At 38.8% G+C, this 15,577-nt stretch overlaps 1 protein-coding gene across 1 annotated transcript in view; it reads left to right on the top strand.

Moving 5' to 3' along the window:
- Positions 1 to 15,577, top strand: part of rp1 (RP1, axonemal microtubule associated) — a 178,552-nt gene that overhangs the window by 64,162 nt on the left and 98,813 nt on the right. The window contains exons 22-25 of the mRNA XM_031904600.1: positions 4,125 to 4,183; positions 5,618 to 5,662; positions 8,932 to 9,095; positions 13,285 to 13,504. Of these exons, the coding sequence (XP_031760460.1) occupies positions 4,125 to 4,183; positions 5,618 to 5,662; positions 8,932 to 9,095; positions 13,285 to 13,504 (488 nt within the window). The remainder of the gene's footprint in view (positions 1 to 4,124; positions 4,184 to 5,617; positions 5,663 to 8,931; positions 9,096 to 13,284; positions 13,505 to 15,577) is intronic.

Consider the following 15,577-nt stretch of genomic DNA (forward strand, 5'->3'; position numbering starts at 1 on the left):
TCCTTGGAGCTGGCAGCATGTCATGCCACATTGGGTTGTTCTAATGGCACACGGTATGTCTACAACACGGTATGTCACGTGGACAGTATGTATATGTAAAATTCTTTGATAAACCCTTTAGTGGGTTTTAGTATTTAGGGGTGAACATAATTTCCTTTCATTTGTATAAACGTAATTCAGAATACTCGGCTACACTCTAAAATAAGGGGAAAATGGCGATTGCAATAAAATTCTATTTCGTACTTGGTGTTGCATTAATAAGATTATATCATTTAGTAAATGCACCTGAAATTGAGCTTGTTTTACTGCATCAGGCTCAGTTACACCAGATACTTTGCATCCTCGTGTCCACAGTAACACTGGAATTGTAGGAAAAATGCATTGTGTGCCAAAAACATTTGGACAAAATGTCCAGAGGAGACTGCCTTCATATCTACTTCACCTTTACAAGATATTAGATTGTACATTAAATCTGGACAATGTTGTGCAGGAACTGGCCAGAGATTGTGTTTCTGATACTTTCAATGGCACAGACTGTAGGGTCCAACCGGCCCAAAACCCAGTCTTTTTGAAATTTTAACCTTTGATGGGCAATTTGTGCTGATAAGATGCATGTGGTCTGTTCCTGCTGCTTTGCACCACCAAAGTGTTCTGTTCTTTCAGTTCAGAGCTCTTACTATTAAGATGAATGATGTTGTTGTGTACCATTAACCTATCTATCAGGGCAAACATACAGCTATTAAGTTCTGGGTGGCAGCTAGACAGGGCAGGCCATGGAATTTTGAACCACAGTAGGATTAATGAGTTTCTTTCCTATCAAGATGTTTGTTTGTTTTTTTATAAGAAGAATCCAAGTTTTTTTGTAAGCGATCAAATGTCTTACCAATCAATAATGACAGCCAGACAATGCAAGCAAGACCTTGGGTTATAGCAGTCAACTTGGCAGATGTTTCAAAAAGCAAGACAGTATAGATAGTGAATGAAAAGCTATTTATTTCAGCACTGGGACTTTGTATCTGAATCCTGGGCAGGGCCAAGCCAATCCATATTTCAGTTTCTTTGAGAAAGACTTAATATAGTTGAAATTAATTCATACATCAAAAGAAGGACATTTACTGAAAGAATATATGTGACTAGAATGTAGGTTACAGAATTATGGCTAAAGTTGTCTGGTTCCAGCAGATGTCAAGTTCCCCAGCAAAGCTTTGTGGATAAACCATCTTGGATTTCCAGTATTTGTTTACATACATACTGCAAAAACATTAAGCTAATAGGAAACACCTTATTAGTAGAGGCATAGAACATTTACCAACAACAAAAGATTTTTTAGAAAATTTGCAATGTTTCTTCTCATTCTGTTATCCATTTAGCTTCTGATCAAGTCACAAAAAGAACAGAGTTAAACAGCTTGATTGTGTAGGATAGTATTATGTGTGGTAAATGTGTTGACAATATTCCAAGCATGTTCCGCAACTATCAAGGAAGATTTGATAGACACAAATCCAGGTTATCTGTATTGGGCAGAATGAATGCAGAGCAATTGTTCTGCTGATATTTTGTTTTCATAGTTGAATAAGACTGTGGAGACTTATTCCCTCCCTTCCAAACTTGTCCCCCAATGTAACCACCTGACACAAGAAAACACAATGACACCGTATTTTGTGGGTGGAGTTCGGCCACAGCTTTATTAAAGAAATCCAACATCAGAAATAGTCCTTGCCATGTATTTCAAACTTTACCAAACATCGCAACAACATTTTTATAACTGTTTTATAACAAATGCCGGCCACGGCAAACGCCGTGGAAACGCATGTGGAAACCATCAAACACCACCAGAGATTAAATGGCCAAGGACTATCCCCCGCCATTCGCTGTGACAGACTGAATATGTAAAATATATATATAAATCTTTTTTGCATAAAGAGAGCCTGAATAGAAAATATAAAACATGCAAATTGAGTGAACTTACAAGGCCTATAGTTACTAGCTAAATGCGCTTAAACGGGGAGGGGGGGAGGGAGATGCTGCTCCGTGTAAGCAGGGTGAGACGCTGCTGAGAGAGCTGACAGGCAAAAGGGGAGGGGGTGAGTACTGATACTTTTCTTCCAGTCCAAAAGCTAAGCAGGTTAACCCCTCGTGTGCCGGAGGGAATTAAGCCCCAGATTGGCTCCACAGTCCCTTAGCGCTTTCATTAGGTATTTCAGCGCCCTCTAATACTTTAAAAGCACTGAATTGGTAAGACTGCTGCCAGACTGGGCATTTGACCTCTGCCATCATTAGGTAGTAAACAGCAGCAGGCAAAACACCCCTCTGTCACCCATTCAGAAATGTCTTAACATTATGTAGGTATAGGATCTATTATCCAAAATGTTTGGAACCTGGGGTTTTCTAAATTAAGAATCTTTCCATAATTTAAATCACCATTTCTTAAGTCTGCTCAAGATCATGTAAACATGAAATAAACTTAATATGGTTGTTTTGCTTCCTATATGCACTCATACACCTTGGTTACCATCAAGTACAAGGTGCTGTTTTATTATAACAATGAAAAAGGGAATCATTTTTAAAAATCATAATTATTTGTTTATAATGCAGTCTATGGAAGATAGCCTTCCCATAATTCAAAACATTCTGGATAACACTTTCCAGATAATGGGCCCTATACCTATATAAAAAGCCACATTGATAATATAACTCAACTGAAGCTGGACCCATATATCCATTTGATAAGGAGCATATCAAACCAATTTTAACCCCTTTGCTTAAAAATACTACAAGACAGAATAAGGTTTTTTGGTTCTAACAAGGAATATCATAGCCTATATGGAAAGTACTAAGATTATAACTGCTCTGGGTAATAGAAAATATAGATATTCTCCATTGCTGAAGTGTTGCTGTTAAAGTTCAGTGTAACCTCAATTTTCTTATACTAGGTAAAAAATTAATAGAAAATCTATAATGGAATCATTTATTGTTTCTCTATGTGCTTTCTAGGTGAAAACCCAAGTAGTAATATTGGTTTGCATTTAACAAATGACCCATTTATCTAACCCCAATACTAGTGATATCAGTTTATGTTCTCTGGGCTACTGGCCACTACCTGTTTGTCTTTCTTGTTAGAAAATTATGAAACAATAATAGCCATTGATAAGCAGAATTAGTGGTGGTAAGGCATCCTATACAATGGCTACTTTTGATGTTGTTCTCACCAAATATAACCATATTTCAAAATATAATATTTGTCTCAAGCTAGAATTTCCCAAAAGGCCAATAGACTGCCCTTATTAAAAGGATAAGAGCACTGGCTGTTTAGGGAATTGTTCTAGCAAGTCAGTTGTTCTGCTCTGTGCTGCATACACATGGAAGCGACCACTTTTAGGGGCTCAACCTGACACTAAAACTGATGCTCTGGATTATATCTCTCTATAGAAAGTTCCATCTGAGCATGCAGTCAAAATAAAAAAACACTATCTCAATTCCTTAAAGAGGACCTGTCACCCAGACATAAAAAGCTGTATAATAAAAGTCATTTTCAAATTAAACATGAAACCCAAATTCATTTTTATATTAACACATCCAAACCCATTATAAAGGCATTTAAAAATCCCAGCTGTCAATCTTATATTGCCTGCCCCGCCTCTATGCCTTAGGCATAGAGGCGGGGCAGACAATAACTTAAGCTTTCCGTTCAACACCACCTAGATGTCACTGCACATCTCACTTTCCCCTCCCTCCTCATCATCTAATTGTGTAGCCAGTGCATGGGCCTGGGCATCTGGTCCTCCATTCTGGCACATACACAAGATTTTGGCATGATACAAAGCTTGTCTTCATAACAGTGTCCACAAAATGGTGCCTGCCTCTTGCTTTGATTGAGTAATTCCAAGACGGAAAGAAACAAGATTAATATTATTTATATAGTGTAAGTAAAGTTTATTTTGCTTAACTAACAATATAGAAAATCATTTGGAGTTATTTCTTAGGGTGACAGGTCCCCTTTAACACTGATGAAGGCAAATTGCCCTTCCAGAAGCTACTTCCTAGTAGCAGAAATATATAAGTTTAGAAAAAAGATTTTCCTATTAATAGATAAAATATACATTTTTTTTACATTTTTAATACAGATGGATTCCTTTCATGTCTCAGGGCAAACTTCAATCAGAAGTCAAGCTTTCCATACAAGGTAATTCAGTTACATTTGCTAAAAATACAGATGGAAAATTAAAATTAAAAACATTCCCTCAATACAGGCAAAAAGCAACCTCACTGTATGACAGATGTCGCTTAGTAGAGCAGGGACGAGCAAATGTTTTTGCCTGATACAGATTTGTAGTGAAATTCATGTTTTTTGCAAAAATTTGTGCGAATCTGAATTCAAATTTCACCATGAATTTTGTCTCACCAGTAAAAAAACTTTTCTTTGTTCTAGAAAAAAATGCACAGAAAACAATGCCTATTGACAACACATTTGGTGCTAGAAGAAATGCAAGAAAAAGAACCCATTGGGCCTGATTCACTGAAGTGCGATTTAACGTGCGCTATTTATAGTGTGCGTTAAAATTTTTACCGCGTCTTAATTTTGGTGATTTTTCGCACAATTCACTATAAGCATACTCGCGCTTTTTTACGCGCGATATTGCATGCGTTATTTAAATCGCGAAGACTATTTCAATGCGGTATTTGCTGGTACATGTGCTAAATTACGCCTGCGACGCATATGAATGGTAGCTTAGAAATAGTGTATAAAAATTGTCGCCGCATATAAATGGTGTATATAAATATTAGCCACATATAAATGGTATCATATAAATAGTAGATGCTTATAAATAGTAGCCACTAGTGATGAGCAAATGTGTTCTGGTTATCTTTAGTGAAAAATTAGCAAATCTTTCGAAAGATCCACGAAACGGCAAAAATGTTGTGCGGGCAAAAAAATTGTTGCTGTGACTATTATTTTTTGACGCTTGTATAAATTTTTTTATGTGCGGTGAATTTTTGCGTGGCAAATTTTTTCAGGCGTTTCGCCATTGGCGGATTGTTTTGCGAAACGCATGAAAAAATCCGCCGCAAAAAAAAATCAACGCACGTCCAAAAATTCACTGCGAATCCATGCCTGGCGAAACATTTCATCACTTGTAGCCAAATATAAATATTCGCGCAAATGAACGCATGCCATGTTAGCCAGCACGGAAATGAACGTATGCGGTAAAACTAGCGCAAGAAATACCGCATGCGAAAATGCTGTAGTGAATCGCGCGCTAATTGTCGCATCTTTTTTACCGCAAAAAAGCGTGCGATAAACTTTAGTGAATCAGGCCCATTGTCTCTAATGTGTTTTGCACAAGAAACATCCCGCTTCTCAGTTAAATAATTCACAACATTACGCTTTAAATTAACTTTTCGTTCTGGGGTTCTATAGTGTGCAAAATACAACCTGGTTTCTGTATTTATGTAACCATAGCAACTAAGCAGTGCAATGTAGCTTAACTCTAAAATACTCAAATAATAATATAAGAAAACTATATTTAATATGACAAGAAGAAAATACATTTTGAGATATTATAAGCAGTTTTACTGAAGGGAATTTTAGAATATAACTGTTATTATTATTTTGCAGAATTGCAAAGTTCACCGAAACTGAAAGAACACAGTAAAAGAGATGGTAAAATTAAAGTGTGCATTTAGTAAACCTCTTATCCCTTCTGCAGTATGATGTTTTAAAGCCTGTTGTTAACAAAACTAGGAAATACAGAAGAGAACCTTTAGATAAATAAGTATGTATTCTGAGCTTGTCACTTGGGAAAGTCCCTATACCCAGGGGTAGCCAATGGTAGACAATTGTGTCAAGTTTTTTATAAAGCACATCAGCATACCTGTAGCCTGCCTTACTCATATGTATCTTTCCCAAATGGTTGCCCTCTTTATTAAGCATCCCCAGGTTCATTAGACAGAAGCTGGAAGTTATAAAAAGGAGCTGGCCAGTGCTTCTGCAAAGTAATAAAAGAGCATGTGCATAGGTTGCTTCTTAACTATTGTTTCACCTGTTTAGCGACTAAAATATTGGCCATGACCAAACCAGTATGGCTGGCAAAGTTCCTACAGTATTCTCTGGCTCTACCAGTTACACCCCTGTCCTACCCAGTTGCATCCATGCCTATGTGTGCCATACTCTGCCTGCCCTACCTTCCCGTGTGTGTCATACTCTGCCTGCCCTACCCTGCCTGTGTGTGCCATAATCTGCCTGCCATACCCTGTCTGTGTGTGCCATACTCTGCCGGCCCTATGCTGCCTGTGTGTGCGCCATACTGTGCCTACCCTATGCTGCCTGTGTGTGCCATACTCTGCCTGCCCTACCCTGCCTGTGTGTGCCATACTCTGCCTGCCCTATGCTGCCTGTGTGTGCCATACTCTGCCTTCCATACCCTGCCTGTGTGTGCGCCATACTCTGCCTGCCCTATGCTGCCTGTGTGTGCCATACTCTGCCTGCCCTCTGCTGCCTGTTTGTGCCATACTCTGCCTTCCTTATGCTGCCTGTGTGCCATACCCTGCCTGCCCTATGCTGCCTGTGTGTGCCATACTCTGCCTGCCATACCATGCCTGTGTGTGCCATACTCTGCCTGCCCTATGTTGCCTATGTGCCTTACGCTGCCCTATGCTGCCTGTGGGAGGTAAACCTGGCAGGGGTTTGTTCTGGAAGTTTGTTAGCATTTGGAAATTACAGTGGAGGAAATAATTATTTGACCCCTCACTGATTTTGTAAGTTTGTCCAATGACAAAGAAATGAAAAGTCTCAGAACAGTATCATTTCAATGGTAGGTTTATTTTAACAGTGGCAGATAGCACATCAAAAGGAAAATCAAAAAAATAACTTTAAATAAAAGATAGCAACTGATTTGCATTTCATTGAGTGAAATAAGTTTTTGAACCCCTACCAACCATTAAGAGGTCTGGCTCCCACAGAGTGGTTAGACACTTCTACTCAATTAGTCAACCTCATTAAGGACACCTTACATTACTCCGCAATGGATTAAAATCCTGCAGGGCTCGCAAGGTCCCCCTGCTCAAGAAGGCACATGTGCAGGCCCGTCTGAAGTTTGCCAATGAACACCTGAATGATTCTGTGAGTGACTGGGAGAAGGTGCTGTGGTCTGATGAGACCAAAATAGAGCTCTTTGGCATTAACTCAACTCGCTGTGTTTGGAGGAAGAAAAATGCTGCCTATGACCCCCAAAACACCGTCCCCACCGTCAAGCATGGGGGTGGAAAACATTTTGCTTTGGGGGTGTTTTTCTGCTAAGGGCACAGGACAACTTATTCGCATTAACGGGAAAATGGACGGAGCCATGTATCGTGAAATCCTGAACGACAACCTCCTTCCCTCTGCCAGGAAACTGAAAATGGGTCGTGGATGGGTGTTCCAGCACGACAATGACCCAAAACATACAGCAAAGGCAACAAAGGAGTGGCTCAAGAAGAAGCACATTAAGGTCATGGAGTGGCCTAGTCAGTCTCCGGACCTTAATCCAATAGAAAACCTATGGAGGGAGCTCAAGCTCAGAGTTGCACAGAGACAGCTGAAACTAGGATTTGAGTGATCTGCAAGAGGTGTGGCACATTCTAAAATGTGCGAACTTGGTCATCAATTACAGAACGTTTGACTCTGTGCCAAACAAGGTTTTCCACATTAGCTTTTTTGTTAGAGGTTTAAACTTATTTACTCGAATCTAGTTGCTATCTTTATTTAAAGTTATTTTTCGATTTTCCTTTGATGTGCTATCTGCCACTGTTAAACCTCCTTGAATGATACTGTCTGAGACTTTCTTTCTGTGGAAAGTTTGTGGTATAGATTTCCACCTGTATATGGTTCCTAAGGTGTGTATATGCTGGGGGTTGCTGTGCTTTCCACAGGGGAGGAGGAGGCATATGGATTTAAGGGGGTGTCTTAATATAACATAATATAATTCTTTCACATATGAATGAAGAGGGATATCCCTAAACCAACGATTTGGGTTTTCGCTGTGCTACCACCATTAATGTGGGTATGGTCTTGAAAGCTCCTGTGATCACATGGGTGTGGTTTAAAGTGGGAGCAGTTTAAAAAAGGGGAGTGGCCAAAATTGGTTTCCATCATGTAGGCCAGAAAAATTCCGGCCCTCGGTACCACAGGAGTTGGACAGCACTGAGCTAGACAATAGGGTTATGTAATATAAGGTGCAAAGTCTGGTTCAGTTCTTATCGCCTATAGCAACCAATCAGCAGGTAGCATTCCCTGGTAACATGTTTAAAATCAAATTTATTGTTTACTGCACCAGGGCAAACTTTGTGCCTTTTATTACATATGTGGTTAGTGTGCATGCTATTATAGCATGGGATGTTGGTTTAATCTATTGCTGCTGATGCCTTTTAATTGTTTCTTACTGAGCTGTATTGCTACATGTGTTTGTTCACTTTGTTTCTCTGTTACAAGTAAAATACCTTTTCAAGCATTTTTTTCAACCATATCTGTCAGTGTGCATAACTTTTGGTTAATATGTAATTTAAATTTGCATCTTTATCCTAATGTCGCTATGTTCTCTGAACTCCTCTATCAAGATTAAGATTATTATCTTCTTAAAATTATGCTGTGTGCTGTTTCCTGGACAGAAACCTGATTAAACCAAATTACACATTTACTTTCATAGTTAATTTGACTCGTGCTGTGTTTAAATTAAACTCCAAATCTGATTTAGATTCAATAACATTTAAGCCCCCCTATAAAGTAATAGTTTGATTCCCCACAAAACAATGTTTAATAACAGTTTGGTTACACTGATAATTTTTTATTTCAGCCAATAGACATTCTGTCCTTTGATTTTCATGTAGAAATAAGCTCTTCGGTTTTTTAATTCACTGGCCTTTTAAAAATCATTATATATATATTTTCTTACACAGAAGGAGACTGGAAGATTACAGTTGTCACTGGAAATTGCCATGGAGCTGGAACTGATGCAACAGTGCTTCTTTATGTGTATGGGGAGAAGGCAGAATCAGGTCCAATCATTTTGGGATCTGGAAAGGATCAACTCTTCGGTAAGAACAGCGCAGATACATTTCAGGTGAGAAAATTAATATTATAAAAAATTAATAATTAATATTAACAGCATTACAAACACTATAATTGTTTTGTAATATAGATCCATGTTTGACCGTATATAAGCTTTCAATACCCAAAACTTGCTGATCAAGCCATTACCTGTACAAACCCACTACAAATCCTATCAACCAATTATTATAGCACCATTGGTATCATGACAGTAGCCTATCGTCTATCATTACTTGGACACCTCCAGCTGCACCTACCCTGTAGCAGTGCACAGGATAGGCCCACTGACTTGAGCTTGAGTAGAACATCTACTTTGGCCAACTGGAGAATGCATTTGCTGCATTTATTTCTAAAGCACGAAAATATTTCCTTGCACTGTACAATAACTAGGTGTATACAATGAATGTACAGAACATATACATTAATAAGACTGGTAACCCATACAACATGTAAAGGAGGATCTGCTCAAAATGGATGCAAAAGCCCTGCCCTCCTTGAAAAACATGCAGACAGAGCTTTCATGCATTTTATTGAAAGGGAGACTATTCTGCATTCATATGCATATATCACGTTGTAGACAAAACAAGCACCCACAATAGCTGTGGAATTGTAGGATTAAATCAAAAATTGAATTGGAAGTTCTTATTTTTCATCAAAAACAAACTTGAAGAGAAAATGCAGTAGCACATCAAAAAGTTGCAAAGGGAAAAAGGGTGTTTATTTAGCCCATATACACATGTACAGAGGGCGACGTTTTGGGCCCTACCTGGGCCCTTTATCAAGCCTAGTGTATAAAAAAGGGTAAGTGGGGGGAGGAGTCACAAGACACACCCCTTCCTGAGTGATGTAATCACAACATATGTTATCATAAGGAAACACATATTCACATAACAAATATACGCAAAACAAAGTCCCAGTTAATAATGTACATATAGGAGTCCTAGATTCAGTCCAAAAGTGTTTAGTAGGGAAAAGTTTTGAGAAAAAATTGCTGTGAAAAGATAAAAACTAGTAAATTAGTTTGAAAAAAGATGGACGTCCATCATGTTCAACCATAACTGCTAGTTAGAAAAAATCCCAACCTCAACTAGTACTAAGAGCTATCTCCCATAACCCTGTATTCCCTCACTTGTACTGAGAGCTATCTCCCATAACCCTGTATTCCCTCACTTGTACTGAGAGCTATCTCCCATAACCCTGTATTCCCTCACTTGTACTGAGAGCTATCTCCCATACCCCTGTATTCCCTCACTTGTACTGAGAGCTATCTCCCATACCCCTGTATTCCCTCACTTGTACTAAGAGCTATCTCCCATAACCCTGTATTCCCTCACTTGCTAAGAATCCATCCAGCCCCTTCTTAAAGTTATATAATGTATCAGCCAGTACAACTGATTCGGGGAAGAATTCCACAACTTCAGAGCTCTCACAGTAAAAAATCCTTTCCGAATATTTAAACGGAACCTCCTTTCTTCTAAACGGAGTGGGTGCCCTTGTGTCCGTTGGAAGGACCCACTGGTAAATAAAACATTAGAGAGATTATTATATGATCCCCTTATATATTTATACATAGTTATCATGTCATGTCTCTTAAGCGCCTCTTCTCCAGTGTAAACAGACCCAACTTGGCCAGTCTTTCTTCATAACTGAGACTTTCCATACCCTTTACCAGCTTAGTTGCCCTTCTCTGGACCCTCTCTAACTCAGTAATGTCCCGTTTGAGCACTGGAGACCAAAACTGAACAGCATATTCTAGATGGGGCCTTACCAGCGCTCTTTAAAGGGGAAGAATAACCCCCTCCTCCTGTGAATCTATGCCCCTTTTAATACAGCTCAAAACCTTGTTTGCCCTTGCAGCTGCTGCTTGGCATTGCTTGCTACAGCCAGGTTTATTATCTACAAGGACTCCAAGGTCCTTCTCCAGACTTATAGTAAGCACTGTCTGCATTTCAATGTCAGCACTATTCCTGAGACACAGTATATGCAGGACAGGGAGCCACACTCAGGGTGTTCAATGCCAATCAAAACCAATCAATCAATAACCTTAGTTAAGTTTGCTGATGTGTCAATGGGCGTCTTTTTGTGGATACCATGCAACTTTTTATTACCGTGTGATTCTTTTTTGTGGCCAAAAAATGGAAAACCGTATCGAAAATGTCACCCATCAATATTCATGAAGGGCAGATGAGGGAGGCACATAAGCACCCCCCTGTCCCTTAGTGCTTTTGCACTTCTGCCCCTACTGTGTCTTTAAATGAGCCCTCCAGTATGTATAGATTTTCATTGTATTGAATAAAACTGCTTCCATGAAATACCTGCTGCTTTAATATACTGTGAACCAATAACCAGATAACGTGCCAGTTTTGTTCAAGAAGTCGCACATTTGCAGCTGGACATAATAACACTCCGTTGCTCAAGATGAGGCCATAGCAGAGCATTATATTATCTTCAGCAACAGCTTGAAAATGCTGATCATTGGAAAGGTGCTGCTGTCATTCACTTTGCTTTACAAATCATGTACTATGAGGTATTGATTGGAAAGCCGATGTAAAAGTCTTGTTTTTCTCCATTGTAGGATATGGGGATTTCACTAACTCATTACCACATTTTATTGACTAAGAATGCTACATGGTTCTGCACTGCAGAGTTTGATGGATATTAGTTGAAAAGTTCATTTTAATTAGGCTATAAACTACAGCTATATACTTGTAATTCTATTCTTTTTTTCTTAGTCAAGGAAATAGTATTAAATAAAATGACCATCATTCAAAGATGTGCATTACATAGATAAGACAAAGCATTCACAATGACCTATGCAGTGTTCAAAGTGCAAAAAAGGGCACAATTGCCAATTTATTTGCACTTTGCCCACTGCGTGGGGCATTGTGCAAGTAGCTACAGGCCTCTATGGTTTGTTTCGGAACCCAGAGACCTGTGGTGTGAGGGTATAATAGTCCGGCCTGTGTTAGGCTGCATTTAATTCTAAAGGGGCTGGTATGGGAGACACATAGTCATAGGTGTAGGTAAAATACATTCTCACTATAATACTGATTTATTTGGCTCATGTTAAACATAGGTGTATATTGCCCTCCTAACTACAAAATGTGTTAGTACCTGACTGAATAGCAATTAAGGTGGCCATACACGCACCGATATTATCGTACGAAACCTCGTTTCGTACGATAATCGGTGCGTGTATGGCATGTCAGCGAGCCGACCGATATCGCAGGAAGCTGCTGAAATCGGTCGGCTCGCCGATCGGCCAAGTTAGAAAATTTTGATCGGGCGCCATAGAAGGCGCCTGACCAAAATTCTCCCTTCAGAGCTGAATCGGCAGAAGGAGGTAGAAATCCTATTGTTTCTACCTCCTTACCTGCCGATTCAGCCCTGAATGGTGTGTGGCGGATCTGACGATGTTTCGTGCGACCGACGGTCGTACGAAACATCGTGAGATCGCCACGTGTATGGCCAGCTTTAGGATAAGATTTGGATGACTGCTCATCTGGATGCATGATGTGTTACAGCAAGGTGCTTGTTATTTAAGGGGAAGTTGGGAGAGAAAAAAAGGGATCTGCACAGGGAAGCAACTAATGTGGAATGGTGAGTTGTTGGGTCTAGTGGCAGCACTTAGAGAGGACTGAATTGTGAAAAACGATAGACTGTAATAAGTGTAAGGAGCAAAAGCGTGAATACGTGTTTCTGTTGTTTCCAAGCTAAGGTACAGGAGAATTTTTGGGAAATGAATGCACAAAAGCAGCAGCATTTGGCAAGGGTTTGGATGTAGAAGGTAAAATAGGTTGTGCTGTGAGATCCAGGAAGATAAAGTAAAGTAGTTGTTGTTAGGTGCTATAGGCTTTACGGAAGAAGCAAAGTTTTACCAAGTCAGTACAGGTTCATCACTCTTACTGCAATTTATTTGTTCAGTCTTTATGGGTTCCTACATATGGTCATGTCAGTCTGCTATAGTTCCAGGGATACCCAGGGCAACAAATAAACACTCATTGCAAATCTCACCCCAATGTGAGTTCATGCTGCCTCACCCCTATGTGCTGCATTGGGCCCCTTGGAGGATAAAATCTCACAGTTTGGGAACTGTTACACTAAATTCAGTGAACTGTTGGAGTCAAAGGCCTACATCAGCAAATTATATTTAGAATTGTATTTGTATAGAAAGCTCATCATTGTATTTTTCAATATTTCAGATTAATTTAAAGAATCTGGGTAAGATGTATAAAATTCGCATTGGACATGACAATTCTGGAGAGGACCCTGACTGGTATCTGGAGGAAGTAAAATTTCAGAACCTGTTATCAAACAGAGAACTTTATTTATCAGTAAATCGATGGCTTGGGGAGGGCAAAGAGGATGGAGACACATGGAGAGAAGTTTCTTTTCCAACAAATGGAATTACTCAGTTAATGTGTATGTGTATCATATTCTTTAATTCCCTTATAGATAAATACACTTTTTCTGATCTTATCCCGTTGGTGCCCAAAATTTGGTCCTCCCTTTGTGTGTCAAGATGGTTCTGTAAGTTGCAGTTCAGCATTATCTGAATAGCTAAATGTTCTGCATTCAAACTCTAGAAAAAAAGAGTTAGCTATAGGCTAATATTTACATTCCACTACAGGTGGGTAAGTACAGGATTGAAATGCTCACCGTGCTCTGCACCTATTTTCAATCCACCATGAGGTGCAAAGTGCAGATGTTCTTTGAGAATGAGCACTAAAAGTTGCTATATATGGGCAGATTTAAACTTCCAATCCAATTCCTTCAGACCAATCTGACAGCTTATCGACCCATGTATGGGGTCCCCCGTCAGGAGGACTGATATCTTGCCAAATATTGGGCAGCTTTGATTTTCCCATTGGATCTTGAGTTATTGGCTTATTGATTCATTTCTCATTCTGATGATTCCTATACACATTGTTGTCATTTGATTGTTTGACCCTACGGTGAAATGATTGAATTATCCCAAATTTGTCTACCTTAGGTGGGCATATTGGGAGAAAGATCCAATTATTTGGCAACCTTGCCAAACAACGAAGTGTATGGCTACCTTAAAGGTCTTGATCACTAAATGACCCTATGATTTGTGCAGTTGCACCTTTTTAATAAATTACTCCTTTAGTATCTAGTTAAAGAAAAACAAATGTATGTTTATTTGTTCCTTTGAAGCACAGCCAGTGCTAAAAACAATTTGTAGCAATATGTCACCTTGTTCACTGCTTTATAATCATATTGCCATTGTATATTATTACACTGAGGCTTAAAAAAACACATTCAGACCAGAGGGCTTGATGAAATTTCTTCTTTAACCATATGTCTGCAAGGCTGGAAAACTATTTTGTCTCCTAAGCACTCTGCATGAAGTTTGATTTCACAGACAGTTGAGTTCTTTTTAGCTTTGTTAGAAATGCATCAGCCTATTGTCTTTCACTGAATGAACATTTCCAACTCTGATGCTTCCTAAAGATTTGTTTTTATTAGTACTTGTATGGTTGCAGGGAAAAATATCATATTTTCAGCTTTTTGTACTATATTGTGCAGTATTTATCACTTAGGGAAAGCTTTATCTGCGGTACTGTTTTAAAGGAAAACAATTTTTACGGCTTCTGACTTTACATTAAGCCAGTCTGTTATAATTCTCTCACTGGCACCGTAGCAAGGCTGCTTCCCATCCTCTCAGGCTATAGAGATTTCTGAGAGTTTATTTACTGAGGAATGGATCCATTATTTGTATATATTTTTTAGCATCATTTGTTCTTATATTTAAAGAGGTTTGCTGTGAATAGGGAAGCGCTGTTGCTTTTCTTGTCATTTGAAATGGTGATAAATAAGTAAGCTATCAATAATCATCTTAAGGCCATAGAAAGGTCTTCCAAGAGGTGAATGGGTAACATTTGCTGGATGGTTCAGGAGGATGGGTACAAATGACACCATTGACCGCATGCCTATTTTGCTGTTTGATAAGTTGCTTAGATGTATTAGATTCTTAATGGATACTTTAAAGGGAAAATCACAATTAATAACCTGTTGTTTCTAGGGTTTCGATGTGATCAGTAAAAATGATCCTTGATGTCAATGTTATTAAGTTAAAGATATAGGTAGGCTGGCATTCCTAGTTGTTTCTTTTTTTTGTAACTTAAATGTTATTGAAAAAAATAAACATAGCAGATGTATAACCTCAGCAAATAAATGTATATAAAAATTCATATTGTATCATATGGGGCTCTGAGAGTTTAGGGAATACCAAACACAATAATTACATATGAACAGGCTATCAAGAAAATGAGTTTGATAGGGTTTTGAAATATACAGGCATGGGATCCTTTATCCGGAAACCCGTTATCCAGAAAGTTCTGAATTACGGAAAGGCCATCTCCCATAGACTCCATTCTAAGCAAATAATTCACATTTTTAAAAATGATTTCCTTTTTCTCTGTAATAATAAAAACAGCACCTTCTACTTGATCCTAACTAAGATATAATTAA

This window comes from Xenopus tropicalis, chromosome 6 (genome assembly GCF_000004195.4).
Source record: "Xenopus tropicalis strain Nigerian chromosome 6, UCB_Xtro_10.0, whole genome shotgun sequence".
Lineage (NCBI taxonomy): Eukaryota > Metazoa > Chordata > Amphibia > Anura > Pipidae > Xenopus > Xenopus tropicalis.